The sequence below is a fragment of the Pipra filicauda genome, unplaced genomic scaffold, assembly GCF_003945595.2.
Source record: "Pipra filicauda isolate LSUMZ 115617 unplaced genomic scaffold, ASM394559v2 scaffold129_size2064235_pilon, whole genome shotgun sequence".
Lineage (NCBI taxonomy): Eukaryota > Metazoa > Chordata > Aves > Passeriformes > Pipridae > Pipra > Pipra filicauda.
This window is the reverse complement of record NW_024103762.1, coordinates 38,012-56,415: the sequence shown is the minus strand read 5'-3', so window position 1 is coordinate 56,415 and position 18,404 is coordinate 38,012. Positions and strand designations below refer to the sequence as shown.

At 44.0% G+C, this 18,404-nt stretch overlaps 1 protein-coding gene and 1 long non-coding RNA gene across 6 annotated transcripts; one reads left to right on the top strand and one right to left on the bottom strand.

The window, feature by feature from the left end:
• Positions 1-1,251: 1,251 nt before the first annotated feature.
• Positions 1,252-4,761, bottom strand: PSMG3 (proteasome assembly chaperone 3). 3 transcript variants are annotated; one of them, XM_027726245.2, is made up of 3 exons: positions 4,691-4,761; positions 3,780-3,997; positions 1,252-1,801 (listed from the first exon to the last, which is right to left on the bottom strand). In XM_027726245.2, exons 2-3 carry the CDS (start codon positions 3,993-3,995, stop codon positions 1,649-1,651), a joined length of 369 nt encoding a protein of 122 aa, XP_027582046.1. In that variant the 5' UTR covers positions 3,996-3,997; positions 4,691-4,761; the 3' UTR covers positions 1,252-1,648. The 3 variants fall into 3 exon arrangements, with proteins under 3 accessions (XP_027582046.1, XP_027582047.1, XP_027582045.1); XM_027726246.2 differs by lacking the exon at positions 4,691-4,761 and adding an exon at positions 4,563-4,579; XM_027726244.2 differs by lacking the exon at positions 4,691-4,761 and adding an exon at positions 4,392-4,497.
• Positions 3,786-16,344, top strand: LOC113990648. Of its 3 annotated transcripts, none has more exons than XR_003541687.2 (3): positions 3,786-4,144; positions 7,209-7,342; positions 11,194-16,344. It is a non-coding gene; the product is annotated as an uncharacterized LOC113990648 (long non-coding RNA). The 3 variants fall into 3 exon arrangements; XR_003541688.2 differs by lacking the exon at positions 3,786-4,144 and adding an exon at positions 4,601-4,805; XR_003541689.2 differs by lacking the exon at positions 3,786-4,144 and adding an exon at positions 5,267-5,873.
• Positions 16,345-18,404: the final 2,060 nt, after the last annotated feature.

Here is an 18,404-nt window from a genome sequence, read left to right as displayed (position 1 = left end):
TAACTTGTACTTGGCTTTTAGGTAGTGACACTCAGGTCTTGGGGGCTCAGTGCTGGTATGCCACTATATCACCACAGTGGAAGATGCAATTTCCATCCAATTTGCTAATTAATGTATGCTTTCCAAAAGTTGCAGGACATACGGACAGACTAAGAGCACCACAATTTGGAATAGACATTGAATTTTGTGTTGGAAAAGAATCCCTACTAGCAAACCAGATCGACAATAACAAATTCCACATGGCTCTCTCAGCCTTCCTAGACAAAAAAAGGAGAAATGTAGAAGAGGGAAAATTTATAGTTATGACAGATGCAAATCTTTGATTCTTGGAAGCACAGTTTGGAAAATTATTTTTAGATGAAGTTTCTTGTCAAGGGCAGCCGGAAGCCTGCAGTGTTTGAATGTATTTTTTAAAAAAGTTTCATTTCTCATAATCTCTTAAATGCTGTAAATAACCCTTGTTTCAGAGAAGACTCCTTTCGAAATCCATTTTCTGCTTTTCTACTTCTAGGGGATTTTTTAGCAACAGAAATGACCCAGCAGCTGGATCAACACGGGGCAGGCACAGGCTCTGTGCTGATTCTGTTGTACCAACAGGTCTTAGCACAGCTCCTCCCTTCCCAGAATCCAAGACCTGGCCTCCATCTGTGCTGTCAGGTTCATAAGTGACAATAGTGTGTAACAGCTCACTTAAAAATTTACTACTTCTTCTTGTAGGAGAGGTAAAAACAAATGTGCTTTCCAAGCAAATGGCAAAAGTTTGGCTATTAAGCTTTGCATCAACTCATACAACTTCATCTGACACTTTTTGTCAATGACTCAGCAGAAACACCTTGGTGTAACCCTCGCCCAAACCGTCTGTCCCCAAGTCTCCTGTGACAGCTGCTCATTGCAGGTGGTCCAACCTATGGATGTTCTGCCTCTTTCATGTGCTGATGCCATGTAATCCATTGGCAGAGATTATTTTGTCTTCTTCTCACCACTATTTTGGGTTCCTGTCTTCCACTCTCACATCAGCTTTCATGAAATTTGCAGAGCATAATTATCTGCTTCTCTTTAAAATCACAGTGAAAGTGGAAAATGGATTCAGACTACATCAGGAACTGACATAAGGACAAAAGCAGTCATATAGGACTCATTTCCTTAAAAACAGGCAAGAAAATCTTTCCCATTATGCAATTGTTGACTTTTTACGAAAGCTTGTATTTCAATTGAAGTGATTTTCACAGAGAAAAAAGAAAACAGGTAAAATTAGATTTGTCAGTGTTTCTTTTATTCCCTCTGCACTGGGTGTTCCCCCTTTGTGGTACAGTGCAGCTACAGAGCTTGGCATCTACAGCTCCTGAGGACACAAGTGCAGAGCTGAGCCCTTTCCAAAATATATGACCCACCCAACACAGTAAAAATAACACTTCTCTTGTGTATTGAGACAATTGTTCTTGTCCCGTCACTGACTATATGGACTGCAAACCTGTCCCAGTAACAAAACTCACAAATATTCTACACAGTAGAGAAAAATTCATCAAATTCCTCAGTACGTCCAGAACCACCACAAAGACATTTCATCATTTTCATTTCTTGTCCTTTTAAATAGGTGGTGATGAGTCATGGACTCGAGATCGTTTCCTTGAATCCAGATGGCACAACTTCACCACACTTGGCAACTTCGGATCACTTCCCGTAGAGCCTGTATTCCTTCCATGGTCTTGTCCTTTAAAGCCATGGCGAGAAGAACAGGTTTGTTCCCAGCTTCCTGTGACACGAACGCCACCAGGTTTTTGGCACAAACATGAACGAGGGGCTGAAAAGCAAAGGGGACAGAGATGTACATTCCTACAGATGGGAGAGCCCTCCCACACAAGCTGGGAGAGGAAGAGTCAAGGAATGATGTCAATAACCTGTTGATCCTGGACTTGGACTGAGCATGGCATTTGCTGTGTGGTTCCAATATGGTCAGCAAAGCCAAGCCATAGGACAGGAAACTTTAGAAACTCAACCAGCTTAAAAGGGAAGAGTTTGGACCCATGAATGACAGCCACCCAAACCACCCTGAAGCAACTTAACTGCTGCACTGGAATTGAGTTTTAGCACTGTCAGGAAAAACTGGAAAGTCAGTGTGGAGAATTTTTCCTTCCATTAATCCTCCCACGCAAACTATGACACCAATATCCAATTATATGAAATGCCGTGGATCCAAATGTCTTTATTTCCATCAGAGCCAGACTTCTAAAGAGGTCTGCAAGTACAACCTTTTGTTTAAAAACTTGTTCTGAAGAGGGGATGTTCTGCTGACAAACTCTGGAAAAAACCCTGCTATTTTTGCAATTCCTAGAGAATTCCTGTGTAACAGGCATATTGCTTATTTTACTAGAATAATGAAAACCAGAAATAAGTAGTGAGGCTGAAGAAGAGAAGAGATATAACCATCCTTGTAAGGTTTCCTTAACAAGAATAGACTAGAACAGCAATGACTATTTCAGCTGGAAGGGACCTACAAGGATATCTAGTCCAACTGCCTGACCAACTCAAGTTAAAACATTATTCAGGGCATTGTCCAAATGGCTCTTGAACACTGACAGGCTCAGAGCATCGACCCCCTCAAGCCTGTTTCAGTGTCTGACCACCCTCTCAGTAAAGTACTTCCTAATGTCCAGTCCGAACCTCATCCAGCACAGCTTTGAACCACTCAGCTTGTCTAGGTTTCATTGACACCCACAGTTGTGTATCTGTCAGAAGGATGAGTGTGATTGATTTTAAATACCAGTCTTTTTTGGAAGTGTGCACCATCCCAAACAGGGATGTTAACAGTGACAAGCAGGAAAGGAGCAAACTAGTGAAAGCCTTTTCTTAAAGTTTAGATCGGTTTAGTTGGTTAAAATGATTTAAAAATAGAATTTAATGAAGTAAACATAACACTTCCCATTCATTTCCAAATAAAACACAGAAGCAGCTTGGGGGTGGAGGTGGTCAGAATTAGCACATATCATACCAACAAAAGAAAAACAAAACATCTCCTATTCAGAAAGGGAAGGCTATTACTGAAGAAAAAGAACTCCACAAGGGGAAGCTGTGGATAGAATCAGGAACTTGTGTTGCTACAGTTTTTCTAGTTAAAGCTAGCAAGTAATATTTAATAGCTTCAACCCTGATGGAAAGCCTCATAAGCAGGTAGCTCTGTAACTTTCTGTTTTAATTCTTGACCAGTTGATGCTTTGCGAAACACATTTTCTTCTGCTTTCTCTCCAGCCTTATGAAATGGTTGATAAAAACTCATTTTGCTGAAGCAAAACAAATTAAACTTTATCAAGGGAAAGTGCTGGCAGGCACACTTAAGTGAGGGCAACTAAAGTCCATCATGGGGCTGGCATACACTGGGTGGGGGGATGGGGGTGACAAAACAGACCTGAAAAGAAAAACAAACTCACTGGAACAGAAACCCAAAAGGTTATCAATGGCTGCACATTTGATCTTGCAACCCTTAAATCAACAAAGCTTTATCAAACCTTGCATAAACACAGAGAAGCAATCCATATCCTGCAGGACACAAAACAACAGATCCCCAAACCACTGACGGTTAGTTAAAGTTTTATGTCAAACAGCAGACGAGCGCACATACTTCTGTGATGAACCCCTCTTGCCTCAGAAGATATTTTAAAATTAATCTTATCACTGTTCAAACACTGCTCTAACTGCTGTGATTCATCAACTCCCTGGCAACTCGCACGGCTCCACCTACTACATTTCCCCCTTATCCTTGCTGCACATCCGCTCGCTCTCACCTCATCCTTGCCCAGCAGCACCTTGGTGGTGAGCGAGGGCCTGCCCACGTTGTCGCCGATGGTGTTGGGGTCCACGTAGACGATGGTGCCCATCTTGCCGTACTGGGTGACCACCACGAGCACGGAGTTGGAGAAGGCCGTGCACACCACCTCGGTGGGGACGCCGTGCACCACCTCCTCCCGCTGCTTGGACGTCACGATGGGACCCGCTTCCATCGCTGCCGGAAGGGAACGGAGCGGCAAGAACAGTAACACAACGTTAGATTACGAACGTGGTCTCTACGGGCTGTAAAAAGCCCAAATCCTTCCCCATCATTTGAAACACCCTGGGTTGAGTTAGTTTCAGAGCACAGGAGCATCCGGAGGTGCGTGTTAGTGCGGGACAGCGCACCCCTGATTAGGGGGGGATATTTGGCAGCCTCGCAGCGATGGCATCGCTCCCCCGGCATGGCCGAACTGGCTCTGACAGGCTCCGTCCGAACAATGCACCAGGGAGGGGACCCCGAGCCCCGCTTTCCACCCCGGGCCCCGCAGGGCCAGACTCTTCTTGAGGGAAACAGAGATACAGCCACCATCACCCCTCCCGCCGGGCCGCGGCCCCGCCGCCCCTACCCGTGCCGCCGTTCTCCGCCCAGGCCCGCCCCGCCGCGGCGGAAGCGGCGCCTTTCCCTTCCCTCCTTTCCTTCCTCCCTCCCTCAGCCGGCGCGGGGCGATGGCGCAGGGCGGCCGCTGCCCTCAACGGCCCGTCCCCTCCCCTCCCCTCAGCGCCGCCGCCGCCATTACCCGCCGCGCTCGCGCGCAGGAAGGCGCCATCTCCAGCCCCCCCCCCCGTCTGCTCATGGCCGTGGTCCCTCAACGGCCCTGCCCCGGATCCGGGGAGGAGCCCTTTCCCCCAACGCCGTCTCCTCCACCGTTTTCTCCTCGTTCTATGCCGCTTCCCAGCGCGGCTGGGGCAGTCCCGGGGCAGGACCCCGCAGCGCCGTGAGGGGGTGGCGTTTCCCCCTCCTCAGGCCCGTGAGGGGACAGGTGACCCTGAGGGCCGCAGCGGGGCTGCAAATATTTGCATGTTCTGATTTTTCCTCAGGGGATGTGGTTGCACCCACCCACTGGGCGCTGTTGGGTCACACTTTAATCCCCTGAGCGTGCTTTCCCATCTAAATAAAAAAAAAGTGGCTTGTAAAGCAGGCTGATAAAAATAGAGGGAGAGCGACTTTTTACACGGGAAGACAGGGATAGGACGAAGGAGAATGTTTTTAAACTAAATGCAGAGAAATTTGGATTAGATATTGCGAAGAACTTCACTACGAGGGTTGTGAGGTCCTGGCACAGGTTGCCCAGAGAAGCTGTGGATTCCCCGCCCCTGGAAGTGCCCAAGGCCAGGTTGGACGGGGCTTGGAGCAACCTGGGATAGTGGAAGGTGTCCCTGGCCATGGCAGGGGGTTGGAACAAGATGAGCTTTAAGGTCGCTTCCAACCCAAACTGTTTTGTGATTCTGTGAAAATAAGGCTGTTTTTGGGCTATGGCTCCCATAGCCTTGCCCGTGGTTGAGTGAGTGATGGCAGCTGCCCAGTGGAGCTGTTGTGGGGGATAAAATAAGGACACTTTTGTGAAGAGAGCAAAACCAAACATGACTGTCCCGGGTGCAGACATTAGTTTCTGTTAATTACACACAATTGATCTGGTGCTAACGTTTTTCTTTGTAATACTAGTACTCGTGAATAATAGTTTTGTATTCTAATTTATACATAGCCCTGAAAATTGGGATTTCTCAGAGGTTTGCAACCTTCCAGACTCTTGCAATTGCTGCATCTAATGTATGCTCGAAGCCTTCATTGCTATGTTTTAGCTCTCCTTTACTGGCATTCCCGCCACACACTAAATATCCCAGTTGTGGCTGCAGCAATAGCTGCCTGAGTTGTGGGTTATCAGTTCAGGCAACATATCTTAAGAACCTCATGAATATTCCTTTTGTTTTGCATTAAAAGTTTTACCAAAACTTGACTACAGGAAGAGCGCATAGACTTTGTGATGAGAATCCTGGAAGGCACCGTTAGAGAGCAGCAGAGGTCCACGGAAAAGCTTTTAATTCAGCAGGTTATTTTTGTGGTTAATTCAAACAGAGGCTCGATACCTTTTCGGTACTCTTTGCAGTCTGGCAAATAGTCTGTTTTCCAGCACTGTGAATAAACAGCATTCCTCTTTCTTGCTTACCACAATCACTCGAGACTTTGCCTGTTTGACAGAGATAATAGCAGCTATTGTCAGTAAAACCTCCTGACTCATAAAGAAGTTTATTCCTGCTCTGCCTTCTCCAGAGAGTAACTTTACTTCAGGAAACACAAAGGACCCAGTTCTTCCTGCCATCCTCACCAGACTCCATTTTATTTTTTACATGTCAGGAGGACAAAAAGCTGTTGTTCAGATTTACAGGGATTCACCATTCTTCGCTGTTTTGCATTAGTTTGGGATGAAAAAGTTGTCTTTAACAGTTTCTTTAAATTGGATGTCTCATTTTGGCATGTAGCTGAGGTGGGATATAGTAAACTGAAGTAACTAAGCACTGAATCTTCATCACTGGCAGTAAATACATTAAAAAAAATGAACTAAAGAGAAGAGTCCTATTGTCTGTGTGACATATAGGGGATTGAGATTTGAGAATACACACTGTGGCAGGTAATGGGACCTTTCCTGAGGGGTCTGTCTGCCTGCCATCTGCTTCCCAGCATTTTGTGGCTGAGAGAGACCTGGATGCACACTTACACTCCTGGTTTCTACAGCACTATTCCTCCAAAGATCCCTAATCACATTGCAAACATTATTACACTTAGCTTCATAAGCTGTCTTTTGACATAACACATTATTAATATACCCCATTTTACAGTTCAGGGAAAATAAAGAATCGAGACAGCAGGTCAGAGCCATCAAATTCTCAGCTGGAGATTCTGCAGAATTTCAGGATCCCTTCTTCCATTCCCATGCACTCACTGTTGAAGAAACATAAGTTGTGCATATCACTATCTCAATTATGAGACAAAATCAATGACTGTGCAGCCCCATACGTTGACAAGAAAAGCTATTCTTAATGTTGCCGCTTTATACCTTTATTATTATTTATTTGAGCAGTTTTGTATTACTCTTCTTTTTAAACTGCCTCAGCGCCTCTGTGTGTGTAGACTGGAAGGAGGCTGCTTTTATATTAGTCTTTGCATTTATCTGAACTGATTTTATAAGAACAAATGCATAAGATCCTTAGAGCATCAGAAATGTTTCCCACTTCTCTCGAAAACTAGACACACAGTGTTTCAGAACATCCATTAATAATCCCTGCTCTGGGGAGGGCCTCACTATCAAAGTGCTGGGTTGGTTTATTAGTTTACAGGTTATTACTTCTCTAGTTTAGATTTCTCTCTTGTATCTTTTATGATGCAGAATATAGACTGTGAGCTGGAACCTCGGGTGCAGCTGGGCCCTGGGCTGCGCAGCCAAGGAGAGAGGAAAGGAATTAGTTTGCTCCCTGATGCAGGAGCTGCTTGGGAATTATTCTGACCCTTGTTATAAATCAGGTACGTGAAGCAGAGCTGCCTGCGAGTACATTCCTCGGGCCAGACGATATCAGAATGTTCCTGCTCCCCTTATTGCTGTCACAGCAAGGTCGGGGGCGTGGGTGGTGCAGGGTTGTGTGAGCAACTCTTTCCATGGAGCTGTTGTGTCAAAGGAGTAGGAGGGATGGCAGAAATCCATACCCTGGATTTCTCCTTTCAAGCCATCCTCACTGCATTTTGATAGTCTAGCAGAGTGTTGTTCAGAAAATACTACTGGATTGAGGCCCTGGGGGAGGCAGGGAGAGGAGCACACCCGGGGCTGTTCTCAGAGACCAGCCTTAGCCCCAACAACTGTGTCTCCCCGCCTGGCTCTCTCTGCAGTCGCTGGAAACGTGGCTTAGAACCTGGCTCTCCTCAGTCAGGAGTCACACGTGCTGTGGCTGACGTTGGCTGGTTTATCTCCTGCTTTCTAGAGCTTAGCCTGACATAGGTATGGGCCTGCCAAACATAACCACAGCCCAGCTGCCTCTGCACATGAGTAGAAATGGGACATCATGTGTGCAGGGAAGCCTGAAGTTGGAGTGTGAGCAGCTGAGGAGTTCAGACGTGTCCAGAATTAGGTGATACCTGAACAGCATTCTCAGGGTTAAAGCTCTGAGGCTCTGTTTGTGCTCATATTTTGAAGGGAGGTGAGGGGATTCTGGCTGTTTTGTGCATTGGTCCCTTTTCTGTGCTCCCTGGGATAATGAGAGTATCAATTCTTATTCCGAGAGACAAGTCTAAGGGTTTGGCTTGTTTTGAAGTTGTCTACACAGCTCTTACTGTGTGGGACTTCTCTTATTTCATTGATTGTGTGAGTAAGGGGAAGGTTCAGCCAATCCATTAGGCATTGCAAAACAGCTCCAAGCTATTTTGTTTTTGATTAAACCTTTTTTTTTTCCCCAGTTGTAGAATTCAGCCGGCAAAACAACCGTCTTTTAATAAAAAACCCCACACATAACACATCCAATTGTTTCTTTTCTGTGTGAGCTGCACTCAGCTGCCCATCTGAAATAGAAATGCTGGATGTCTTTACATGCCTGAGACTGTCAGGTCATGCTGTTGTTTTTGTTTCTTGCACTTACAACTTAGTAAGGAAACAATATGGGAATGTTCATTAATATTTGTGTCAATAGTAAGTGCCCACATATGAGCACTAGCAGATTTTCCTGCGAAAGCTCAGTGTACGGGGTAGGATTTAAAAACATGGCAGTGATCCAGCACGCTCTGGCTGGGCCTGGAAACATCTAGGTAGCAATGTGACTGGAGCTCTGGAAGTTTTTTTTAGTCAGATTTAGCGACCTATAAATAGAGGAGTACTCCAGCCCTTGTAGGACTTTGTTATGCTGTGTCATTGGTGTTTTCTGAGCTGCTGTGCAGGCTGGGAAAGGAGGATTACAGATCCATGGGGCAGGGAGGAGAAAGGAGGAAGGAGCAACCTTGGTGCTGGGGGAGAGTTTCAGGAGGGGGCTACTGCTGAGATTGCAGAGCCTGGCAAGATGAGGCAAGTCACACCTGCAGAAGGACATTGCTGAAAGCAGTTTCTTGGGTACTTGATCTCAAACAGCAGTAGTTTTCATATATTCAGTGCCTTTAAAACCAGCACATCCTACATTTCTTTGCAAAAATTATCCAGAAATTACTTTCAAGAACGACTGAAATTAAAATGACATTCTGGAAATGTGTGAAATACATCTCCAGCATCACTCCAGACTACCTAAGAGAGCTAAAAGAGCTCCAGCTACCTAAAAGAGTCAGGATTACATCATGCAGCCAACCTGGTGCTGTCTGATGATAATTTTATCTCCGGTATTTATCATGAGATAACAGCTGGCTGTACTGGACACTATAGGCAGGGGGTATGGAACAGACAGAGTCATCATGAGGCAAGATTGAGTTTGAGTACTGTTTACATAATTTTCATTTGTCAAGTAACAGCCCTACATAGATCACGACCATGACAGCGCCTGTGGATGGTATCATCCATCAGCAGATCTACCCTGCGAACAGCAGAAGTTTCGTACTGCTGCAGTGGCTGAAGGAATTATTTCCATGGATCAGTAAAGACAGCAGTAATTACCATAAAGCTCACTATAGTTTATGTAGGAGTTTTTTAGGTGCTCGCGGGGGTCTGTCAGATGAAAGACAACATGCAAATGGAGTGGGTTGCAAAAATAATTGTGGCATAGCTTCTAAGAACAAAACTCGTACCCCTCTGTTCCCGAGAAGTGCGAAAGCACGGCAAATAACACCGTGGCTCTTGCAGAAGCAACAAGAGAATGTGAGAGTATTAGTATGATACTAATAGTATAGTCAGTTCTATAAATCACTTAATTGTGACAGCAAATTAAATAGTGTTGTTGTCTAGAATTCACCCATAGTTAGAACGATATATCTTGATGAGACAAATGCCTTCTGCGCTGCCAGTAATAAATTAGCTCCTCTTTCAAGTGAGAAAACAATTAAAAACTTGGTTGAAAAGGGCATATTTTCTCTGTGGCCACTGATCCTTCAAACTCAGGAAATAATAAAGTGGTTCTAATAGTTGTTCATTGTTACACTGTTGAAAGAGGAAAAATCCATTGCCTCATTATGTTCAAGACAGTTATGAAATTGCATTGGGAATATTTGAAAATGTAAGAGGCATCTAACCAAATGGTTCCAACTTTGACAATGTGTCATCATTTGCAGTTCATAATGCTGCTGTTAACTTTGGGAGATATCAGTCAGTGCACACAGTGGAAAATGAGAATAAATATTTACCTTGCATTTATATACTGCATAAATAATAGCAAAGTACACAGTGATAGGTCATGATTCCATTTCGAGGGTTGTGTAACAGAAGTTTCAGAATTACAGGAGGTATTCATTTTGCAAAACTTAAATATGTGGAAGCATTCAGGCATTTCCCAACAAAGTGGACAACTCTGTGCCTTGCCAATGAAACAGTACCAAAATGATTCCTGGGTATAATGAATTACTCTTGAATATTAGATGAAGATTGGCTCTATCTGATTTTTAAGTTCTTTCTGGATGTTGAAGATGGAGATGGTGAAAATACCTGATGTCTGAATGCTTCCTCTTTCCTGGTACATTAAATTTCTTTACCATCTAGTCAAAATGAACATCCTATCTGGTGCTGAAGTTTAGCACATAAAGCTACAGTTATGCTGTAGATGACAATAAAGAATCCAAGCCAGACCTGCATAAAGACATTCCATGGCAAGGCAAAAGAATGCAAGCAGGTGCTCTTCTGTGGGCTGTAGAGAGACAGATTTCTGTACATATACTAACCAGACTCACTGAAGAAGTGTGAGATTATAGGAAGCTGGGAGCTGGGAGCTGTATTGAAGGACTTACCTAAGACAGAAAATTGGAAATACAAGTATGAGGAAGTTTTTGATTGGAAAGATTTTGTTAGGCACGTGCATATACTGCAGGAACTTGTATTTAGAAGAGTTTCAAATCGTGGTTATCTCCGTTTCAGAAAACTTGTAGAGTTTACTACATCTCCTCCTCTGTCTAGAAATTAATCAAATAAATAGTTTCTCTTGGAAGCAGGTTTAACATTTCAAAACCCTGCAAAATGTTGAGTCTATTAAAGTTGAAGTTTAAAGTTAATTTTAACTGACCACATAAATTCTTTTATGAATCAACATAGAAAAAAACAAGTACTTTGTTTCTTTGTTAGTGCCATTCTAAGTAATGAACTGAAGTTTGTGATAATTGAATTGTGCTTTTGATGGACAGTATAAATGTACTCTTAGGAGAAAAATACAATTATATACTGGAGAAAATGGCATTAAAATGAAGCATTGTCTCTTATTTCGTAGGTGCTTATCTTCTATTTCTGCACAAGAAACATGAAAATCAAGAAAAGCAGATGTACTATCAACCTTTTAAGTTTCATCCTGGAAATGAGGTTGGAATATTCCATAAGGAAATCAAAGTCATTTTCCTACCCTCTTCTGTCTCTGTAAGAAATGCTCTGCCTAAGTCCTTCTCTGCTCTGCACTGGCAATTCCTCTTCTGTTTCTTTAGGTGACTCCAGGCTGAGATCATGTTTTTATTCTCAACTTCATGCGAGCCTCCCTTTCTAACCCTTCCAAGAGCATTTTAGAACCTGTTTGCCCTGAAACCCTGAAATCAGAGAACACCGAGGGATTAGGTTTAAACTTGTTAAACTGAATTAACACTCCTGCCACATGATTCTGGCCTGTGCCAGTCCTTTTAATCTTGTTCAGAGTTTAGGATAATTTGTTTAGTAGGGCTGATCAGCTGGAGGTTAATTCAATTGGACTTTGGTTATTTATTCATGCCCGGATTTGCTAAGTGTCACAGCAGATACACGAGGTCTCTGTTACAGTTATGAGATGGCTTCATTAGTGTGACGGAGAGTCCATCTGGATCACTTCCTTTCCTCAGTGCAATAACTGGCTGTCAGGGCTCTCTCCAGTGGAAAAAACTCCTTATATAACATCTCCCTTTCATTTGTGTCACAAGTGTATTGATTACAACTTAAAATGCACTCCTCTGTTCCGATTGCTGGGATTGCCAATAAACTTTCTCAGGGATCTCAATAGTATTCCAGCTCTACATTTTCCATTGATACCAGAACTTAAAAGAAAAGTAGAAATGCATTGTAAAAGCCATTTATTATTAATAATGTGCTTTCATGCAGCATTTTGGTCCTTCTCACTTCAAGGTCCACTTTTCTCACAAGTGAAGTGCTACCGGTGCTGGGTTAGAATGTGGTCAGTCTTTTGCACTGTCCAGAATTAACTATCCAGAAATAGAATACAGAAAAGAGGGAAAAAATTGCATCCTACTGAAACCTCTGGAGGAATTTAAGTTGGCAGAAGGTTGTTACTCGAACTGGAATGTGGCCAGGACACCAGGATTAATGTTAGCACAAAATGCCATTTGATTGCAAATGTTCAGATAACCTTGGATGAAAGTCTTATCTGAAAAGAGGCTCTTCTAACAGGAAGGGCTCCCTGATGTTGGCTGGGACTTTGGTTCAGCGTTGACTCAGAGAATTTTTGCTCTTTGCTTCAGCAGTTTTTGAATGGGACAGCTCTTGAATGGTAACAGATCTCCCCTTCACAGCCTGCAGCACAGCAGATAATTTCCCAGAGAGAATTCCATGCCATAGACTGATGTCTCTTTTTAGAGATGTTTCCTGATATATCATGCAAATATTACAAATAGGAGCCTGAAGGGAGGCTTGCTGGGGAAGGTCCTAAAGATTAGAAGGAAGGAAAAATGTTCAGTGTCGAGAAGGCACTGGGACAAGCTGAGTTTCCACATCTTCATAAATGTGAAGTAGCTATTTATGTCGTGGAGTTACTCCTGAGTAAGTGAGACTGTCCTTTGCCTCATTCTTGCTTTATTCTCCTCTCTGGATGTTTCTACTGTAGTCCTGTAATACATGTTATGACTTGGGCTGGCAAAACCAGGGGATGCCCAGCCAAAGCTTTGATGATTAAGAGCAGTGTTAATCAAAATTTCTTCTCTTTCTCTCATTTTTTTCAATTAAATTGTAAATCTGTGCTGAGGACCAACCATTAGCTTCCAGGGAGTGAGAAATGTTCCCACATGCTTGGCCTTCTTCAGAAAATCCTGTCACAGTTAAACACCGTGAAATATGGTTTCCAACAGAACAGTGTTCCCAAAACCAGCTGGGACCAGCCTTACAACTCAGCATTCTTTGCAGAAGTTTATTTCCTGTTGACTTGGAAGGCACGTTAGAGCTTTGGAGAGGAGTTTCTACTTATCTACATAACAGTGCAAGATGAGTCCTGCAGCATCAGCTCCCACAGAGAAGCTGGAGACAGCAGGACTAGAGAAAAATGTGTCAGTACCCATCCTTGCCATCAGACAAGTGAGCTGCTGTGGGATTTGACGTTTCTTGCACTGGTCCTGGGTCCTACATGTCTGCATGGGGAAAAGGAAAGCATCCAGGGAGGTTTTGAGGCAGCCTGCCATAAATTATGAAGGAGGCTGTACCTGCAAAAATCCAATACGTGTTCCCAAGAGACTTGATTCCTGTCTGAAGGAGAAAGACCAGTGTGCAAGCTCCATCTCTGTGGATGCTCTCCCCATACTACAGCTCCTTCTTCACAATAAAGCAGGAGCTTCATGCAATGGGAACAACCCTTACAGGGCTGTGTGTCAGCTGCATGTGTGGATAAACTATATTTGACCATGGGACTTGCTTTGCTATTTGGTTTTGAGGGCAAAACCCATCACTGTTTTTATGTAGTGTTAATCTGACCTAAACTGTTTTATAAGTGGAGCTGTTTTCCATTCTATGGAAGCTGAAGGTTTTCCCTTGCTTTCCATGGGAAGACACCAATTGTCGCATTTCCTCCAGCCCAGTCTTCCCATTTCTTTCCTGCAGCAGCTTAGACTTGTATATGAGCCAAGATATGATTCCCCTAAGCATTTACATAATTTAATATTCCTTTTCCTTGTCTTCCTTATTTTTCATTTATAGGTTAACCAGCACCTGAGATGCTCAGTGCTTTCCCTCCCTATGTCAAGTGGGAAACAATCACTGTTTCTCCATACTTTGAGGAATTCTTGCCCACATCCCCTCTGTGTACATACATGTATAAAATCAGTTACTGAAAGCAAGAGAACAAAAATACTGTGAAAGTCCTCCAGAGAGAGGGATGCAAAATATGTATCCAATAAAACTTTTCTGATGATATCCATAAATACAGAACTGAAGTGCTGGCCCTGCTGTCCTCTCCAGTACCATTCCACCATAAATGTGTAACTCACATCCTGAGTCATCCCCAAGGAGAGCAATAGATGTTATACACTGGAAATGGTTTAATTTCTAACTGGCCCAAGCACAGTTCATACCTCTTCCATCAGGCGAGAGGAAGATGAAGAATTTTAATATCTTCTGGTGAGATCATGGGACCTCTGAGTCCCTAGGCTTATTCAAAGCAGTCGGTGCATTTTGCCAGTTCCATGCAAGAAACTGCAGGTGTGGGAGAAGTTGGGCTCCCAAATTGCACTACAAGGGCAGGAGAGTGATGATGCTTGCGTAGGAAGTTCAACCTTTCTATTTGCTCTGACCGAGTGCAGGACCGTGAGATCTCCATTTTCAGATCCAGGAGGCCCTTTTTTAGGCTCATAAGTTTATAGCAAGATCCTCCAATGGCTTTATTTCCAGAGGCAGGGATGATGGATTCCCACCTGGAGAAACAGGTCTGTAGGGAGATGCATTTGGTCCTGGCACACCATAGCTTGCTACATCCATTCCCTGCTTAGTGCCAACCTGTAAGCTGAGGCAGGAAGCTCACAGGCTCTACTGCCCCCTCCAAAACAGTTGTCCCAGCATACAGAGAGAGGTTGGCATAAATTTCCCTGGGGATAAGTCACTGATGGCTGCGATTACAGGAGAAGATCTTTGGAACAGATCCAGCCTCCTCTATAGTAGAGTTGAAGGGCAAGAAAAATCTTTCAGACATCCTATGGCTGTGAGGTGGCTTTGCTTTGAATGTAAACAAGAAATACATTTTCAGAGAGCTTGGAATCCACAAGCAAAAAGGAAAAAAAAAAAAATGAGGAAATCAGATGGTTGAATTACTAACTCATCAGAGGCCAGTAGGGACTGTGGTAATACAAGCTATATTATATTGTCAATTTGTATTGTACATTGGGAACAACAACAATTGTGTTATTTTGAAATTAAGAATAACCTGGAGGAGGAAAATAAACTAACAGTACCACATAGTTGAGAGGGAGAGAGAATTTGTACTTGGCAATAATCAATACTCGTGTACGTCTCCTAATTGAGTCAGCCCAGTCTTCCTCCGGGATGTGACAGTGACAACTCCTCTTCCTGCTTGATGGATTTGGTTGTGCTGCAGCTGTAAATAGAGAGAGCACCAAAAATGGCTTTGGTTTGTCCTCAGTGCCTGAACACCAACCCTGCTGGGTCCCAAATATCAATCAGCCAGGCAGGACGGGGCATTGGTGCTGTCTTACCTGGGTCAGTTGGAGGTCACAGCCAAGGACTTATCACTCATCTACCTCTCCATGTCCCCAGCGTTCAGCTCCCTTACAAACAGGTAGAACTAGCATCTTCTAAAGAATCGAATGACCAGTTCTGGTGGCTTTCTCAACAATTTGATCGTTTTCCTGTCTCCTAAAATATTTTAAAAACATTTCTCTGCCAGAGGCACTGAGTGGGTTGATTGATTAGCATGACCCAGTGCTTGGGGGTCCACAGCTGAAGTGTGTATTGTTCCTTTCTAGTCTGAGGTCCTTGCTCGTGTGTGCAAGTTTGCAATGGTTATTGAATTCACAATGGAAATAATTGCATGGACCTGGGGCCGTGCTCTGGCATGTGGCCAAGGCAGACCACAGGCACCCTCAGGTCACATCTCCATGTCTTGGCATTTCCGAACTTGTTTGACTTCCTCTGTCCCTCTGCTATGGCTGGAGGCACATCCAGATAGAATGAAAGGCTTTCCTTTTCCCTCTTCAAATTGCTACTTGTGTTGCCAACTCAAACTCTTCACTTGGTTTGTACTGGGGGATGAGTCAAAGCCCTGGCCTATTCATATTTCACATCATGTGCACGTTAATTGGTGCTTTACATCCCAGGAACTTCCTAAGGAGGCACCGATTTGGTCTCTTAACAATTTTACTACAAACATATTTCGCCCCCTTCCTTTTCCCTCTTTGTCGTAGATAAGATTCATTTTTTTTCTGGACATGAATCCATTGCCTGAGGTTTCTCAAATCTCTGCTCTGGGACACTGAATTCTTATCTCTGAGGCAGAGTGGGAAAGGAAAAGTAGTACATGAGGGGAACTGTGACTCATGCAGAAACTGAAATGATGAAGCAAATGCTGCTATTACAAAGACCCAGAGGTGTTCAAAGACCTACTGGTGGAAAGGCAAAAGCCTGGGCTTTTCAGCCTTGAAAGCTTCTGCATATTGAAGCTTTGAGCACTGGATGAGGGTTGCAGGCTGGTGAGCTCTCTGCTTGCCTGCTAAGTCCTTTCCATGTCAGCAGCAGTGCAGCGGAGCTCAACTGCAGGCAGCACGCAGCCAATTTAAGCCTGATCAATAGAAGATCTGTTAAAACTTGAAATGGTGCTGCCTTCTTCTCCACAACAGAAACTTGAATTTATTTTTTTTTTCCTCTGGAGGGGCTGAGTCTGTGTGAAAGGAAATAAGGAGAAAACGTGCCTGATTTTTTTATTTCAATGAATGAGATGAAGAAGGCACCTATGTGTCTGTCATTCTGAAAAGCTCCTTGTTTTGATGGAGCCTTAATGGATTTTTCAAAAGACTCTTTGAGTGCCTCACCCAGCTCTATTGGAAACAGTTCTGGTTTGAAGCTGGCACCTTGCCATGTCTATTTATGTTCAATATTGCCTTCAAAAATAGCATCGCTTCTATCTTTTCCCAATATTCAGAGCAGTGTTAGTACATAGGACAATGAACCGGCCTTGCCTCCCCTGTGCTAGGGAAAATGCTTCAGGGGAACCCAGACCACCTCCTCTCCTTGAGGATGCGTAAAATTCCCAAATTCCTCTTGCCACACAGATGGCATTTTAGACTCGTACACTAACAGGAGAGTTTACAGCTGTCGGCATGGAGACTCCCCAGCATGCCAAAGTTATCTGCTCCAGACCCTGTAAACAGTCCTCTGTGTCTAACCTGATTTGCTCTCACTGCAATTCAAACCTGTGTCATCTTGTCCTGTCTGCTGCAGCTGCAGAAGACAGACCATTCCCTTCCTCATGGAGGTTATCTTTTAAAGGCCTTAAGGACTGAGTAGTTGAGCTGAGGGAGAGACGAGACTAAAATCCTCCTCTGCCACTTGTTAGGCTACACAGCGAGAGGGACCATTCCTCATTCAGAACAGAGCTGCAGGACAGACCCCTGCCCTGTGACTGCTGTTATCCCAGCTCCTTTCTGGAATAAAGAGCATGCCTTCAGTCATTCACACCCTGGATATGAGCAGTCTGTGCCTCCAGCAGGGCTTGCTGTTGTCCCCAGTTTGCATTTCACCTCGGTATTTGGGGCCATTTCATCCAACTTGTCTAAATCATTTTGAATTCTAACCTTGTCCCCAAAGTGTCCTTGCCATCCCTCCCTGATCACTCTTGTCTGCATGCATAATAACCCTGCTCCTTCCTCCCTCACCGTGTCTTCAATGCAAACACAAGATGGAGCACAGGAGAACGTGCAGCCCAGCTGCCCATACAGTCTGGGAACCATTGGATGCAGCAGATCCACAGGGATCTGCCATCCCATTGTGTGCGTGCCTGGGGCCACGGCCCTTTCACTGCATGCTCTGTGGTTTCAGGAGCACTGAAACAAAGGGGCAGAGTCTTGTAACCCTAAAATTATAGTTATGATGCAGCACCATTACAGCACATGTCTGTGGAAGTGGCAATATGAGCAGAGGGCCCTTTCCAGGAAGACCTCCCCTCCTCTGTGAGCAGTTGGCTGTAGGATGAGTAAGGTGCCCAGTCATGTCCCGACTTCTGAGAAATCCATTATCAAAAGCCTTTTTTCCCTTTGAAGTATCCTGAACTTGGTGAGCACACAGCCTTATCTCTCCCTGTGCCAAATTCTCCTTAATGAGGTTTATCCAGCTTTTCCAGCATGGCTTAACATTGTCCATCCAGTCCGGCCAGAAAGGATCCTTTATTTTACTAACATAATTAAAGGCAATAAGCGGCCCATGGTGTGCAGCGATAATGGTATTGATGCTGTAATGCCCCACAGACAGAGCTTGGGATTTAGAGAAAGTTCCATTCTGTTGCAGCGTTAGCAATTTCCCCAGCTCCCTTCCTGAACAATTTCTCTTTCACATCCTATGCTGGAATTTTGCCTCACGCTGTTTACATTAAAAATGCATTATACATGTGTTGAAAACATTGAGTTCTATGTTGCTGGCAAGGAAGGAAGCTGTTACGTTTAAGGAGCACTCTTTTATATTATTATCACTTTTGTTTAATTTAGTAGGATTATTTTCTCTAATTCCAAAGCTGAGAAAAGA

What these genes read in the sequence shown, in the direction of transcription:
- PSMG3 (XM_027726245.2), bottom strand. Translation starts at nt 3,995, where the DNA reads ATGGAAGCGGGTCCCATCGTGACGTCCAAGCAGCGGGAGGAGGTGGTG. An exon ending in TGCTGCTGGGCAAGGATGAG is followed by an intron (nt 1,802 to 3,779) that starts GTGAGAGCGAGC and finishes TTTGCTTTTCAG; the next exon opens with CCCCTCGTTCATGTTTGTGC.